This window comes from Danio aesculapii, chromosome 17 (assembly GCF_903798145.1).
Source record: "Danio aesculapii chromosome 17, fDanAes4.1, whole genome shotgun sequence".
Classification (NCBI taxonomy): Eukaryota; Metazoa; Chordata; class Actinopteri; order Cypriniformes; family Danionidae; genus Danio; species Danio aesculapii.
Window position 1 is genome coordinate 8,833,629 of NC_079451.1, and position 17,990 is coordinate 8,851,618.

The 17,990-nt window shown below is 34.8% G+C and overlaps 2 protein-coding genes across 2 annotated transcripts in view; one reads left to right on the forward strand and one right to left on the reverse strand.

Annotated features, from left to right (window-relative positions):
* Positions 1–4,445: 4,445 nt before the first annotated feature.
* gpr132a (G protein-coupled receptor 132a) lies at positions 4,446–6,030 on the reverse strand. Its single transcript, XM_056477492.1, has one exon. The coding sequence runs from the start codon at positions 6,028–6,030 to the stop codon at positions 5,059–5,061; it is 972 nt and encodes a 323-aa protein (XP_056333467.1). The 3' UTR covers positions 4,446–5,058.
* Positions 6,031–9,507: 3,477 nt separating this feature from the next.
* The window catches only part of ubr1 (ubiquitin protein ligase E3 component n-recognin 1), a 73,141-nt gene continuing 64,658 nt past the window's right edge, over positions 9,508–17,990 (forward strand). Inside the window, exons 1-2 of the mRNA XM_056476696.1 lie at positions 9,508–9,557; positions 14,506–14,771. Of these exons, the coding sequence (XP_056332671.1) occupies positions 9,522–9,557; positions 14,506–14,771 (302 nt within the window). The 5' untranslated portion in view covers positions 9,508–9,521. The remainder of the gene's footprint in view (positions 9,558–14,505; positions 14,772–17,990) is intronic.

Below are 17,990 nucleotides of genomic sequence, written 5' to 3' on the forward strand. Positions count from 1 at the left end.
CAGGCATGTTAAAAAATTATACAAGCCCCAAATTTGGCCAAAATCTGTGTTCTGCTTTAGATTTTGTTGCTATATCTTTTCAGGTTCACCAGACTTTAGTTTTCCAATAAATAATTTTTAAGCGTTATTTTTCTCAAAATATGGCAAGCCATTTTTTACTTAAACTTAAATTTTTTACTGATATGGCAAGCCATTTTTTACTTAAACTCAAATTTTTTACTGATATGGCAAGCCATTTTTGCATGTATCACTTTCACACTTAATCATTGTGTTTCATATTAAATATGTCAAGCCATTTTTACATAATGTCCAGGTCCAGTTTTTGACGGACATCGAGACATCAGGGTTGATTTATATCACTCGTATTGGCAAGAAGCCTTGATGTATCTTCACTAAGCTGTCAATTGTCCCCATAGCAAACAAACAGGCTAACCTAGCAAATATTTAAAAACGGCAATATCTCTACATCAGAACATCATAGGGAGCTGGGTATTGGCTCGTTTGACTCATGCTAGCAAATGGGACTTCCTGTGTACTATGCATGGTAACAATGATAAGCCAAGTGCTAATAATGATTAGCTACATGCTATTAATGATTAATAACATATGCTAGAAATTTCTACTAAGTATTTGCATTTGATCAAACATGTACACGAGCGTTGCCATTTAGCAACTGATTAGCAACCACCTAGCAATGCCATAAACATTTTAGCCACTGCCTAGCAACCACTTAGCAACCGCTGTGCTTCCTGCCAACTGCCATTTTCAGTCCTAGCGCAGTCACGTTGGCTTTCTTAAGCCAACATCAAAGTTTGTCAATGAAATTTAGGTTTTGACAATGTTGTTGTATGCAAACATTTCCACTTTTTCTTGTCATGTAAATATAACCTAATTTAAAGGGCACATATGATGAAAATCATCTTTTGCAAGCTGTTTGGACAGGACTGCGTGTAGGTATAGTGTGTCCACTGTAATATTGGAATGATATATAAAGGCAATAAATCTCTTTTTTAAATTTCGTGACATTAAAATAGGACCCAAATCCCTCCCATTTTGAGGCCCACCGCAACGTGATGTAGGATTGCGGTCTTCCCTGTTCACCAAATTGATTGACAGCCGCATTTTACCATGTCTCCGTAGTTACGCGGATAATCAAATCAACAAGACAAGACGTGCACAAAGCACCTGGGATTAAAAGATCTGTTCAGCTCGCCGTGATCATCAATTATCATCAAACGTGATCAAGAATGAGTATTACGAGTCTAAAACGTTTTTAAAACAGTGCATGTTTGTGATTAATTACAGTGATTTTACCGTCTTTACTTTCACCACAGCCGCATGTCAGCACAATTTTAAAAGAAGACGCTTCAATCCCGGTTTGTGGACGTTAATTCAGGTTTATTTTGTACATTAACATAACGGATATCCAGCAGTGGATATTAACGTGTATCTGGCGCACGCTGTGTGTATGTGCGTGAACTTTGTAAAGACATTGTTTGTAACTCATCGTTACAGAAAGGCTTGAATTAACTCCACAACAAATACATCAAATAATCTTTATGAAAGTTCTTACTGTAGTATCTCTCACAAATGTTCCATTAGATGTGCTTCCTTCATGTCTTTCACTGCGCTGTTTATCTGATGCAGCCGAGGCGGAGATTGAGGCACACCCTGACAGGCACGTACGAAAGGTGGGCTGGGAGAACTAGCATTAAAGGCAACAAAAACAGCTACATTGTGTTCAGAGCAGAAGATTCTGATGTTCTGATATGTATAACAAATAATCTGATGGGTGTTTTAAGCTGAAACTTTACACACACATTCTAGAGACACTGATTCTGCCACACTTCCTGTCATTCAGTCTGCTTGAGTTCAAACTTCAAACAGAACTAACACTGCTTAACAAATGGGAAGTTCACAAACTGTTAAAGGTCACGAAAGGTACATTTACAACTTCCGTTCTCATACTCAAAACCTTCACCACAATGAATTGTGAAACATCGTCTATTCAGAGAGAACTCTCTGATTATACACACTTACCATCTGATGAAAATAAGCATCACAGGGCTCTTTGTATTACTTTGGAAACGTTTTGCTGTTCTATGCATATACAATTGCATAAATGATTAGCCTTCCTATAAAATTTGTAATCTTTCAAATATTTCAAAAGTGTAATTTATTTTACAGTATTTCCTATTATATTTTTTTACTTCTGAAGAAAGTCTTATTTCTTTTAGTTTGGCTGTAATAAAAAAAAAGTTTTAACAACAAAAATAAAAATAATAAGAAAGATTTCTAAGATCAACATTAGTCTTTACTTCCAGTTATGTTGAAGAGCAGTTAATCATCAAACTCCTATATTTGTCCTCCTCTGATTTGTAATCAAAAGATGAAGTTACACTAAGCCAGACAAACACAGGTCTTTATCAACCACACAAGTTGATTGTGCAAGTACGTGTCTTACTGCAGGTATGTACGTGTCTCGACTGCCACCTCCAAGCTAACAGACATCCTCTTTTTTTTGCACATCAGCACCTTCCTAACCAAAAAAAAAAAAAAAAAACATTTCCTTTTGTAGCTTCATGCAATCAATTTCATACCAAACTCAAAACTGTGACTGCTGAGTACTGTATTTGGAAAAAACAGATCACTTTAATTCTGTCACTCTGGATTCATGTTGTCATTTTTTTGTGTCGTTAACAGATTCTTTTTTTATTGTTGATGTTTTTAGACAACACAATGCCAATACATTAAATTAAGAAAGATTAAGAAATCAATGTTGGATTAACAATGACTTACATGTGCAACAAGTCAAGTGTTTGTTGTTCTGACTAATTGTCATTTTGTGGAAGAGAAAAAGTTCTCTAAATGACAATGCGTTAGCTCCCATCCACTGTAGAAATGTTTTATTTGTAATGTGAGACGGAGAAATAAGTCATTGCTAAGAACGTCTTTGGTAACACTCTAAAAGACATAAACCAAGCAATCAGAAAAATCACATTCTAATCTTTGAATTAAAGCAAAGAATTACATGAAAATCAGACAAGAAAAAGTTTCAATGTTGTTAATAGTCAGAATCAGATCTTGCAGTTTTACAGCTGTGGACAAAATTGTTGGTACTCATCCATTGAAGAAAGAAAACCCCCTAATGGTCACTAAAATAACTTAAAACCGAAAAAGTCACGATTAATCCAGAATAACTGAAAAATAATGAATGAGAACTTGCTTTCAGATATTGCTTTGGAATTGTGGTTCAACAGACTAATGAAATTGGCCTGAGACTAATGAAATTGGATTGAGATTGACATTTGGAGTGAAAGTCGAGTTCAGTAATGTAAAACAAGCATGGATGAATCTTTAACAGCATTCGCCAATATATAGTAGCAGTGGTCACCAAATTTGGTCTTGGAGGGCCCATGCCCTGGAGACTTCACCTCCAACTTTCCCAGACACTACAAGTTTTAAGTATCAGTTTTTTCCGTATGGGATATATCACCCTCTGAAGGATACTTCAATAATCGCGGCCACCATATTGAAGTGTCATTTTAAAAACTGTGTGTGATTAATGTTTGGGCCAAACTCTGCATGACTGTTAACGTTTTTTTTTGTAAATTACACCGTATTTAACTGTAAAATGTGCTGTATTTTACTGTAAGACAGTTATGTAGTATGTTACTATATTTTAAAGTTGCATTGTAAAAATTACAATATGTTTTGCTGTAAAGATATGTACATGCAATTCTGTACACACAAGATAAATGGTGCTGTAAATGTAAATACAGTATTTTTGCTGTATTGATTAACAGTTAATTACTGTAGATTCTACAATTGTTAACAGTGCAGGACTGAGCTTGGTTACCCATGCAGTGGAGAATAAACTTCGAGAACAGCCTACCATACAATTTCTTTCATTTTGAGATCACTACTCGGTCCTTTTTGAAGATATACGTGAAGTAAAAGTAGTTTTTTAACCATTTAATATGTGTTAGATACAAGAAGCACAGTATATATTATTAATATTACACAAGATATTTAAAAAGGAACACTGATCAAAATTAAAGAACAGCCTACAATGTGAGGCCACTATTTAGTCCAATTTGAAGTTTGTATAAGTGGAGTAAAAAACAAACAAACATAAATTCTGTTACATACATGAAGCACAGTATAAAAATAAAATACATAACATATATGAGAAGGAACACAGATCAAATTTAGAAAACACTCTCAGATACTTCTCAGAAATTGCTGTTAATCTGGAAGCTGGTTAATCTGAAAAACCCCATTGAACTGACATCATTTTCCAGTTTTCGTTGACTTTGCAAGATATTGAGCCGTTCTAAAGTTACCAAAACAATTTGAGAGCAGATTGTTTAGATGAAAGCAAAAAGAGATTAACCTTCCAGCAATATCAAGGGAATTTCTAGAATATTAAATCTTTACGCTGACACAAACTGATTCAAGTCTCTGAAAAAAAGGTTGGTCGTCCACTAAAGTCAAATGCACAAGAGGACTAGATAATGCAGAGAATTCCCCTGCAGCTGGAACTGATCATCAGTTTAGCTCTGGATAGGGCAAAGATCTCTGTATACATGTCTCTTTCTCTCTTTTGGGCATTTGTTTGCTTTTATTGTGATAGAACAGTAGTAGTTTGACAGGAAATTTGAAAGTAGGAGAGAAAGAGGGGATGGCATTCAAACAAATTTGAACTGAAACCCTTGCATTGACCAAACCTCTCAAAAGCAGAAATAATCAAGCCTTTTGAAGACACAGCACCTTTTCATAACAGCTGTTTTCACTGTAATTTGTAACTGTAAATGTGCAAAACGTACTGTATTCAATATTAATTTCAACAGTACTCTAACAATAAGCTAATTAAAACTTCTTTTTACCTCAAAACAATCCTGCAAGCCTTCATGGAATACATCAATAACATCCATGTACAAAACATTAAGACTCTTAACATTGAGTACCTGTAATGTTGGCGATGCTTGGTTTTGAATGCCACAGAAAGTCTCAAAACATAAAACAAATGTTGAAAGTTCGAAAACGTGAAACAAATCATGCTAAAGAAGAGGATCTTGAGCTGCTGCGTAACCCTTGCAGGCCTTTATAGATCTTCTTCTGTGCACTACTGCTAGCAAGCACATAGAAAACAGGGTTCAACGCGCTGTTGATAGTAGACAATCCCAAGGAGATGGTGTACGGCGTGTAGACACGTCTCTCAAAGTCACACTTCCCATCCGAAACATGGAAATTGACAGCACGCAGCAGAAGAATCACATGGTACGGCGTAAAGCAGACCAAAAAGAATAAAACGACGGCGACAGCCAGATTGCGCACTTTAACTTTGGTTCTCGTCTTCAGGCCTGCGCTTGCTTGAACGTTAAGAAGAATCGCAAAGTTAGTAACAGTTAAAATGCACAACGGGATGAAGAAACCAACAAGGAATCTGGCATAATTGAGTCCCGTCACTACAGAAGAAGGATCGCTCGGCTCGAAACATCTCTTCTCCGTTATTTCCTCCGAATTTCCTTCTGTCATGGTGAAAACAGGCACGTGTCCAATCGCGACGACCGCCACGATCGTAACTGAGATAATCGCGGCATGTCTCATTCTCCTCAACCCTCGAGACTCCACGGCGTAAACCACCGCCACAAAACGGTCAACGGAAACGCAGCACATCAGGAAAATGCTGATGTACATGTTATTGAAAAACACGTATCCGGTGACCTTGCAGGCCAGAGAGCCCCATTCCCAGCGATGGCCTCTATGGATGTAAATGGCCCACAGTGGAAGTGTGCTGAGATACATGAGGTCACACAGTGTCAGGCTGAAGAGATAAACTCCTAGAACGTTCTTCCGACACACTTCGAGGAACGTGAGGAAGACTGTGATCAGGTTTGCGGGCAGACCTACAGTGAGGACGGTGCTGTAGAGAGCCACAAGTGGAAGGGGGTTTTCCTCATCGTAAAGTGGTCCACAACTGCTTGTGTGGTTTGAAGAAGCTGTTGATGGATTGGTCATGTTCATGGTCGCTGGGGAGTTGAGATTAGGGTGTACATAAAATGTTGAAGGGAAAAGAGCATAGTTTAGTCACAGTTGTTTTATAATAAATCAAAAGCAAAGGTAACGACAATAGTAAATTCTAAAAAGACTATGTTTTTCTTGTTTTCACCTGTATTGTATTATTTTTACAATGAAGGGAAATAATGTAAAACACAAACATATTTAAAGTCTGTGTGAACCAGAAGTTGTTGCAGACATGTTTTTTTTTTTCAATATAGGGATGCCCCATTTAAAAAAGAAAATGGGGTATATGCGGAGCTAGTGTTTCCTCCCAGAAACTTCCAGTGAACAGTTCATGTAATATATATATATTTTTTAATTTATAATTTTTTTTATACAGCATCGATGTTGTAATGTAATTAAAATATAATCAGTTAAACAGACTTCCGCATTAATTTAGTTGTTCAAGTGTAAAACGAGATAAAAAAAACCTTGTACACGCACACGCTGTCAGGATCAGCAGGCTAGCGAAAGCTAACTCAGAAAACAGAAAGAAAACAGACCTTAATTGCGCTGATTTTGTAACGACATGCAGTTCACCGGAAGCACTTTGACCCAGGTTACTGAAAATTAAAAGTCCTTCTGCATATACCCTATTGACTACCCGACTATATTTTTGTGCTCTTTCTCTTTTTGCTGTCTTTCACTCGCAGCAAACTAACGGTTGGAGAGGCGTGGCTAAGCATATTTCATCCAAGCCATCAAATTGATGTCATCAGGGAACAACTGCTGTTCCAAAGTGGAAGCAAATTGGTTCTATTCTATATTCTAGATTAAAATGACAAAAAATAACCTCTTTTTTAGTGGATTACTTTTTAATTGTTTACCTTAAAGCTAACAAAGTATGCTAGCAAAATAATCACTGTAAATTCAAAATTCAAATTTACATTAAAAAAAGTTTTTTATGTTTGGCTGATGTTTTTTTCCATTTAAAATGTAATGTTTAAGGTTATATTGTGACTAGTATCATGTTAAATAAAGCACATTTTAATAAAAAAAATCTGCTAATATCTATCTATCTATCTATCTATCTATCTATCTATCTATCTATCTATCTATCTATCTATCTATCTATCTATCTATCTATATATATATATATATATATATATATATATATATATATATATATACACACACACACACACTATATATATATATATATATATATATATATATATATATATATGTGTGTGTGTGTGTGTGTGTGTGTGTATATATATATATATATATATATATATATATATATATATATTGTTGAGTGTATATAAGCTTACCTTTATCTTTGATGTTCAATAAAAACCACGTATATATTATATACTGTTATATAAAAACAATATTGCACATATTTCATACAGCTTAAGGTGTGTTTGTGCAATTTGTGTAATGTTATTAATGTTGAAACAATATGAAGTATAATTACTGAGACATGAAGACATTCTGACTCTTAGACAAACTTTAAACACTGTAGGCTATGTTAATAGAATCATATTTTGCCATTATAACTAGCATTAATTATAATGGATTGTTGAAGAAAAATTAATAGCTCTGCCTACCACAAAAGTTTTGTTACAGTGGAAAAAAGTATAGATTACTGTAGTGTCATTCACATCAAAAAGAAAAAAAAATCCTCTAACTCAAAAATGAAATATTGTTTTATTGGTTACAGTGCTTCCCAGAGATGGGTTGCAGCTGGAAGGGCATCCGCTGCGAAAAATATGTGCTGGATAAATTGGCGGTTCATTCTGCTGTGGTGACCCCAGATTAATAAAGGGACTAAGCCGAAAACAAAATGAATGAATGAATGGTTAGAGTGCAGCAAACATGCAGTTTTGGTGTATTGATTGTAAAACCTGTGTAAAACTTCATAACCCAACAATATGGGAATAGTTTACATCACACAGCCAAATGTACATTCCTCCCCCTGTAGTACTTATTAAACGAATAAACAGAATTACCTCTACAAGATTATCCTGGAGTTCTTCTCAGGTCATCGTCAGTCTCTGACTGTATTTTTCGCTGCCATGTGCTGTTTTGTTTTGAAATCCTTTTTTAAAAGGTGTCTTTAGAAGCGTCGAGCTGCTCACCTGAGCTGAAGGAAGTGATAATGAGCAAGTGTTCATACACACGTCTGCAGATCTTTCTGTGATGCTGTCAGTCACGTTGGAGAGGAAACTGTTGGTTGTCATATGCAAATACGTTGAACGAACGAATGAATAAATAATAAATAAATATCATAGTAATATTTAAGTTGAGGCGACACGGTGACCATGTGGTTAGCACTATCATTTCACAGCAAGAAGGTCGCTGGTTCGAGTCCCCGCTGGGTCAGTTGACGTTTCTGTGTGGAGTTTGCATGTTCTCCACGTGTTCGCGTGGGTTTCCTGTTTCCCCCAAAGACATGCGCTTAAATTGAATAAACTAAATTGGCCGTTTGTGTGTCCTGATTTAGATCTCTAATGTATGCTATGCTGTATTAAATATAGTGAACTGATAAACTGTAGCTGTAGTAAACTAGATTTTACTACAATCAATCTGGTAAATTGAAGTATATTTTGTTGTTGTTATAATTAATAACCATCAGTTATAACCATGGCTCTGCCACACTAACCGCAAATAAACCTGATTTGAATAAAACTATGACAGATATATCATTAATTGCTGTTCAGTTATAATTACTGGTGAAAGTGGATTGGTTTGCAGGACTGGTTGTTGACGACAACAACAGGCAACTAAACTAAACTAAACTAAACTAAACTAAACTAAACTAAACTAAACTAAACTAAACTAAACTAAACTAAACTAAACTAAACTAAAGTAACTAAACTAAACTAAACAAACAATGATAAAACAATTCGCAGTTTTCTTGTAGTCAATTTCTCCTCTGTTAACCTGAGTTTCTCATTAATATTCCACAAGGGGACGCTACAGCACAAAATAATAAGCTATCTATACAAAATAAAAAATTTGCTAATGTTTTTTCCAACACATGACAATGTTTCTTGTGGATCACAAAATCAGTATTAACAGCGTTATTATTACGGACATTGTGAAATGTAGACTATAATGTGGAATGAACATTTTGTTATTACTAATGCAATTATTTGTTTCAATATAATGTGTATTACAATTTAGGATCTCTATATTTTAGTGATAGAATTCTTTATAATTTATTCTGCACAATTAATCCATTCTCTGAAATAGTGAATTTCTTAGCAATTTAAGCTAGCTAATTATTTCTTCATTGTACAATATACTTTCAAATTAAACAAATTCTTTACTACTATTTCCGTGAAACTTCCATATTTATGTCTATACCCTGGCGTATAAAAATAGTATATAAATATATCTACGTATGCGTTATCTTTTGCTGTGTTCAATGCTGCAGAGAGACTTTTAAACTGTTGCAAATCCGTACTGCTTCTGTTGCTGTGGTGACGCTTTACGGCATTTGGATCATGGCGGAGTCGCAGAGCGCTGTACAGTTGAGCACGGTAAATATGTGCATTTTACTTACTTCTGACACAAATGCAATCACATGTCAGGGGTATTGTAGAAGAGTATGATTCCAGCAGGAAAAGATGTGTTCTGAAAATGCTCGTTAGACCTGCAGATTTTGTGTTATTTACGGTTTAACGCTGAACATATTGGTCAGATTGTAGATTTTGTTGACATGGTGGTTGTTGATGTAAACACGAGGGGATTTAACGCGCAATAAATGTATGCTTTATTCTGCGTCACCGCGCATATTTATGACAGTTATTAACGTTTTATTGTATGTTTGTCTTGTTTTATTCGGAACACGAGCTGTTGTTTTTTTCATGTTGACTTTTTTTCTGGGAGTTATTGCTGATAAAACAAGCAGTATTGTGTATTGAATTTGGAGCTGATGTTTGAGTTGAGCTTGTTTACATAGGTAGACAATTGCAAATAATTGTAATATGCATAACAACCATCTTTCATTTTCAAGTAAAGTAAGCAATAACATTTTTGAGATGAATACAAGGTCCTTAAAAGTAATGTTATACGAGTTAGAGTTGTTGAAATCTTATATACATATAATGAAAACCTTCATAAACAATATTGTTTAGAGAAACCTATTTGAAAAGGGCTTAAATTATTTTAAGATAATATATCAACAAAAATATTTTAAAAATGTGCTTCCTTTACAGCCCTGGACTGGAAATTCAGGTAAAGTTGCTTAACATTGAAAAAAATTGAAAAGAATACTTTTCTGAAATTATGTTATTTAGGAGAAAGTTTACCGGACTTTACCTGACTGAAAAACAGTGCATTTTATATAAATTATGCATTCTGTATAAATTTCTATACGTAACAATAAACATTAAAATAATAATAACATGTGTATATATATATATATATATATATATATATATATAAAGCTATACATTTCTTATTGCAAAACTAATAATCATTAAGCAGACAACGATAAATATAATTTATATGAAGCAAAGAGTGGCTTTTTTAGGAATTAAAGGTTTTAACAAGATCCCTGTACATTTTTTGTTTGTAAAAAAAATAGAATCATTTATTTTCTTTATGGATTGTTGTGTTTAATTATTTATTAACTGTATTATCAAAAACAAATGATATGAAATTAATGCATAACGCCATATCATTTTAGTTAATTTTTAAAAATGTAATCAAGTATTTTTTGCAACAGAGATATACAAAGCTAAAACGTGGACTGATACACAGTAAGTGGTTTAAGTAGCCGCACATAAGCATATCCGTAGACATGAAAAGTTAATGGTATGGTAATCATACACAATCAAATCACCATAAACTGTGATACTACCGTTACACACTATACTTCTACTAATATTACTACTAATAACAATAATAATGATAATAATAATAATAATAAATGACATTTCAATTTTTTTTAATACTGGTAGATCATATATATTTTTGATGATATCTCAATTTTAATGCCTCAACATAGTAATTAGAGAAATGTTGACATTAATCACTTCCTGTTGATATTCTGAGACAGATCGTGAATCTGCTTTCATAATGAAATATAATCAATCCATGCCATGGTTGCTTGTTGAATTCCACTGGATTGCATAACAGCCTCATTCGTTAGTCTTTTGACATTGGAAATATCTAGCTACTTTGAAAATAAGTGTCAGGTTGTTGGAGCCTTAGGATTGACCCCCTGGACAAATCTTAACTCGATCAGACAGGTGTAGAATTTATTTCAAATGCAGTTTAATTAAGTGGCATCATGATTTAGATTGTGTTGCAGGGGCCAAAGATCATTTGTGAGATGATTTCTCTATCATGAAGTAGCTCTAAGATGGTTTGGTTTGACTAATGCAAATCCTTATTTTGCATTTGGTGTGTATTTATTTAGCATTTTGATAAACAGATTAACTGTAATAGCATCAGTGGGCTGCTTTTCAGACCAAACATAGCTTGATTTATCTCCATTTCTGCCATGTGATTTGATATTTTATGTTCATGAACAGTAATGTAACTACCACATTTTACTTAACTTCAATGTAAAAACTATCAAATCATTAAAAAGAGTAGTAATTCAGTTAAAACGTACATTAGAATAAAATAAATGTAAAATACACACATTATATTATATAGATTAATATTAAGGATGTAACATATTCAAGTATACTGCTCAAAAATAAAGGGAACACTTGAATATATATATTTTCAGTCTTTTTCTTTCAGCGTATATTGTGATTTATGAACCACTAGACATTATGTAGCACACCTACTTTTCAAAAATTGCATGTAGCTTTGTGTTTTGTTACTTTTTTAAAGAAAAATAATCTCATCTTTAAATTCTGTCCGTTTTATCAGGAAATTCATCCATAACCAAAAAATGCTGTTTGATGCTTTTAGTTGCACTGTAGTGTGCCAGATTGCTGTATCTTTATTTTTCAACTCAATTCAAGTGACAACAGTGTGAATGAAAGCAATCATTAATTTGCTTGATTACTAGTGATCAACCGATGTAATGCCAATGCAAATATATCGGCCGATATTATTCAATTATTTCAATTTTTTTAATTTCTGTTTGGCCGATATGTTCAAGGCAGGACTTTCATTGCAGAATGCTCATGACAACATTGCTCAAACAAAGTTTCCATTATAAAAACAGTTGAACAAAATAAGAACAAAATAAGCATAAAAAACTACTATGTCAATGATCACCGCATTTATCATGTGTTAAATATTATCACTGTGGGTTTGATTCCATTTTATGAGACATTTATTGCCATACTGAAAGTGTACACAGATAATTTACCTCAGATCTAGAGAACAAAACAACTAGCAAACACAGTTTAAATGTGACAGTTAGAAATGTGACTGATGACTGAGGTTTAATGAGGGTTTAAAGTTTTTATTTCTTTACAATCCTGTCCATTTTGATGCAGTGTATTCTTCTGCATTTCTGAATGACTGTGGTATCTAAATGGTTCTATCGTGTTGTGTCGGATGTAGACATATACATTGCTTGTTGCTTGGAAACTTGTTGCATCATGTGTTGTTAGATAGTGCTAGTTATATAAACAGAAAATATGTGTTGTTAGATGGTGTTGGTTAGTGTATAACTAACACCATCTAACAACACGTGATGCAACAAGCAATGTGTATGTCTGCATCATAAATGTGTATGTCCGCAATCTGATTTTTTTTTCTTTTCAAATTATTTTCCAAATGATGTTTTACAGAGCAAGAAAATTTTCACAGTATTTCCTATAATTTTTTTCTTGTGGAGAAAATCTTATTTGTTTAATTTTGGCTAGAATAAAAGCAGTTTTATTTTTTTTCTTGAACAATTTTTTTTAAAACCATTTACTTTTGCAGAAACATTCAGTATGTTTCTATGTGTGTGTGTGTGTTTGTGTGTGTGTGTGTGTGTATATATATATAAGATTTAGTTTCAGGTTAACAGCCACCAGTAGTACCAACTAGTTCCTTCTTGGAAAATCAGGCCCATCAAGATTGTTGGAATTTTTTTTGAAAATATTTACAGTCTTTACTCCTCAAATTGTCTGCCGAGTAAAAGAGAAAGTGTTTTTAGTATGCAAATCTCTCTATTCCTTGCCATCACAGTAAATTGTAACTGAAGCTGAAGAAATTTAAAGAGCCCCTATTTTGCATTACAAAACATCATATTTTGCTTTTTGGGGGTCTCCAACAACAGGCTGATATGCATGCAAGGTCAAAAAACACTTTCATTGTCTTATAGTATGCGTTTATTTCTACCTAATTATCTCAATGACTCCCAATTGCTCTATTATTAAACCTAAATCCAAGTAATAACAACAGCACACATTCAGTATTAATTCACACAGTGGCAAAAGTTGAGCTGTTTTGATAATTGACCGCACCGCGCGTGTGAGGAACAGCTTATGGTGGCCATAACAGAGACCAATGGAAGAGGGTCACGAGTTCAGAAACGCATTTAAACCAGTGGAGAAAGAAACACGCATCGCCTTTTCAACGAGGTTTTGGACGCAATATGTGAATAGCCCCATAAAGATTTAACCTAAGAGATACAAGACCAGCACTGATCTATAATAGATAAGTGATTACAAGCAATTAAACACAAATTTTGCAAACTACAGAAAACAAGGCAACAATTTTAATGACACTTACATGTTATGATCTTGAGGAAGAAGGAACTGGTCTATTTGAACTGTAACAGTTACTGACAAAGACCCTGTCAAAGTCTGACAAAGTCCCATACATAATAGCATCCCATATCCCATAAGTAATAACAAATGGCAGACAAGTCCCACGCTGCAGCGTAGGTTATTTTATCAGAAATCAGAAAAATGACAGGAACAAACACAGCACTAGGTTGGCTATACTGTGGTGTTGTTGTGAATGAACTTTAACCCTTTATTCCCTGCAGCTGAATCTCCATCTGTCAGTGATCGGCATCTTCGTGTCATGATCAGTCCTTTGATCCCCCGCGCTCCGCTAGTGTCTGAAGGAAAAGGCGCATTCACGTCTTTACCGGATCCGCTACTAACGTACATATTTGGTGATGTACTGTATCGATGTTGACGCGTTTAAGCAAAAAATCCGAAGCCAACTGAATCGAATCTGAATCTGCTATTTCCTTAAAGAGTCAATGGTTTTAATCACAGTGCACTTTCAGAATTAAACATCAGCTGGATGTTTTCATTCACTTAGAGCTGTTACACACTGCATAGAAGGTCATTTTCAAAAACCCATAATAGGGGCTCTTTAAAGTCCCAAAAAAACGTAAAATGGTCCTAGCAACTCCATTTCAATATATGGTCTTTAAAAAGGTTTGGTAGCCAAAATATTCTTTATGCTTTTAATTTGAAATATAAAATATTATATTCAATATTTCATTATATGGTGCATTTAGTTGGCATTTATGTATTATTCATTCTCTTTTTTTTGTTTTGCCACCAGAAATGGCAGGAGGCTTCAAACAGAGGATCTGCCATACTCTGCTTTTTGGGGGAGCAGGTCCCCCTAATTTACTGCCTGGCGGCGGAGCCTCAACATGCGGAGGAGGAGCAAGAGGTTGAGCAGTGCCTCCTGTATCCTCTGGAGTACTTTCTTTTCGGAGAAGAGCCTCGTGTCGGCCTGGAGAAACTACAGCAGTACAACAGCAGCTCATCAGCTCAGCTGTGTGGACGCGTCTTCAAAGAGGGAGAAACTGTGTATTCCTGCAGGTTAGAGAGCAGAGCCACTGTGATCATGTACTTCTACGTTAACGCAATAACCATTGGCTTCTATTAATTAATTAATCTGTTACAGTCTGCCTTCATGTTGAGTCCAATAGCGATGCTAAATCATATGCTATTATTTGGCCGTATCAGGAGGATTCATTCTATTCTTTTATTAATATATGATTTCTGTCAGTTCCAATTTCAGTATTACAGAACAAAAATTACTTGCGTAACATTTATGTGCACACATTAATAAAGACTGGTAAACCGTCAATAATACAAATAAGGACAAGCTAATAAATAACCTAAATAAATTTGATAGAATAAAAATGGTTTAAGTGCTTCAGGCAGGTCTAAAGGCCCCGGTGTACTTCAAACGGAACTGAAAAGCGAACTGAAATGCCGTAATTTGCAACAAAATCCAGCCAAAATGTAGTTCTTTTTGAATATGGTTTGGCAGTTTGAACCCGCTCACCAAAGCAAACTTTTGGGGGTATTATGTTTTGACCTTTGAGCTACCATTGGTCTGTTGTGTTTACGTAAACGGTGAGTTCAGGGGTCCATTCTTCGTACCTCGCTTAAATGATCTAAGATAATTTGAGAGATCCTGGATCTTTCATAGTAATTCATAGTAAACTGTTTGTTAAATATGATACGCAATAACTTTACACATTTGTTATGAACTGCAAGCTTTACACTTTCATGTGTCAAGAGTATTTTAGCAATTTATTTAGTTTTACAATTTATAGCGGATTTTCTTTACTATAGTAGCCCTGGCCTATTTTACTTTCTTAATCGGCATAAGGAATTTAAATTAATTTTGCATCAAAAAAGCATTTTGATATCGGTAAAGGTGTCTGCAACTATTGCAAAGCATCAAATCACTATCATATTGGCTGTCAAAACATGTGCGTGACTGCATAAATTATTTTTCCTTTAAAAAATTAACAAACAAAAAGCAGTTGAAAATTGTGCATGTCTATTATCTTACAGAAATTGTACTAAAGCTGGATCAGTACCATTAAGTAGTACGCATTTGGATCTAAAAAAATCCATATTAATAAATTTTCTCTTTGATCTCCATAGGGAGAACCACCTCGTTTGTGTACTTTTATTTACTAAGTTTTATTTATGTAAATTTTAAACTTTTATAAACATAATTAATATTATTTAATATTAAATAATTAATAATATTTATTGTAAATTATAAATGTGTTTATAACGTTTTCCTTTTTCCCAAGTGTATATAATCTATGTTACTACAGTAAGAAAATATCAGAATTCGGTAGAGGAGTGAACCTACACTGGGCTCACGGTTCGGTTATGATTATCAACCCATCGATTCGGTTAAATTCGATATCTCGGTGCATCACGATGCACTGCATTGATGATGCTTTCCATACACAACTTTATATTTTTTTCATAGCACAGGAATTCTTGTATTAAAATGTATAAATATATTTATATTTATATACTATTTGTAATACAATTTTGTCCTTTAATACAAACAGTCAAAGATATAAACTGTACCTTTAAACAACACCAGCATTTATAGCAAATAAACAAATATAAATTTCCCACTCGCTTTCTGAGCCCTGTCTGGCAAGTTCTTTCTTACACCCCTTTGATTGGTCAAACGCTCAACAGAAAGCGCTGCGATTGGCTCTTATGTGCTGGTGCTCTTCACAGATGAGGGACACTGACACCAACGGCAGCTGCGATCACAGCTGATCCATGATAGACACGAAGGAGAAAAGTCGCTCTGCTGCAGACACGCGCTCGCACAGCCGAGAGGAGAGGAAAAGTCACGCCAGCAGGTCAAATGGGCCACAGTGAGAGAGAGAGAGAGAAATGGTGTTTACTTTCATTCTCTCAATCGCAGTGAAATAGGAGCTTCTGCTGTGTTAGTGAAAGACTGTCCAGCAAACACACACGCAGTGAAATTGTGCACAATTTCTGCGTTTTTAAGTAGTTGGAGCGTTGTAAATACTCGCCATAGCTACGGCGACATAGCGCATATGAGATAAATGACGTCAGTGCATAATAACCGGTTATGATTATTACTCAACCGATACCAAATTGTCCACGTCTGTGCCGCGGTGCAACGAAGAAACAATTAATTTTGACACCCCTAGAATTCGGTGCATACTTTCAGTATTACCTTTGCTTGAAATGAGCCCATCTAATCCTGTTTATATGAAATAAGCCTGCTCCCGAGCAGGTTTGAGCTACCTGAACTGTTGCATCTATGACAACATCTCTCGGATGAGTTTTGAAGAACGAAACAATCTTGAATCATGTCAAATCGTCAATAACCAAATCCAGCTAATTGAGTAATCATGTACGAAGAGCGGACCCCAGGAGCTTTCCCTTCTTTTGTGTGTGTTTACCTCTGCCCCTAATTCACTTCTCATTTTCATGGGGGTCAGACAGGAGAACAATAACAACATCAAGATGAACAAACCAAAGAGTCAAGTAGCAGAGCTGGTTTTTACGAAGCAGAGCAAATGTTTACGGAACAATCATTGTTGTGTTTAAGAGTAGACCGATACACACGAGCAACATGAGGCATGTACAACTCCTTCAGCACGGGGGTGTCTGAATGTTCAAACACAGTATACCATCACCCAGTCTTTTAGAAATTCTTTTTGCTCTCAACTGAAAAAGAAAACTAAAGCTTGTTCTTCCATTTAGTTTGAAGTATACCAGGGCTTTAACAGAGATTTTTTTTCTTTCTCCTCTCTGTCTTTTTAATGACATAAAGCAGCAGCTGTATTAACCTGATCTCATTTTAATATTGAAAGCACGGATATGAATTTATCTGATTTCTTCCTCAACTGTTGACGTTCCATTAAGACACAACTGACTGTGTTTATGAGGAATACAGATTTTGAGATACAGAAAGTATTTATGCCTGCAGATCAACAGCATGCAAGCACTGGTTGCATGGTTGCTTGGTCCACCACTTAAATACTGGAACTGAAACCAAGTCAAACTGCGTTGTTTAAAACACTGCATTATGAACAAGGTGAAACTATGGCAATGTGCGCTAACACACCTTAACAATGAATTATTTTAGTAGATCTGCTATGCGCGTGATAGAAAGGACAGCTGGTATCAATATACAGTAGAGGAAATAAGTATTGAACATGTGATGTTTTTTTTTCCTGGCAATAATATTTCTAAAGCAACTGTTGACATGGAATTGAACCAGATTAGTGT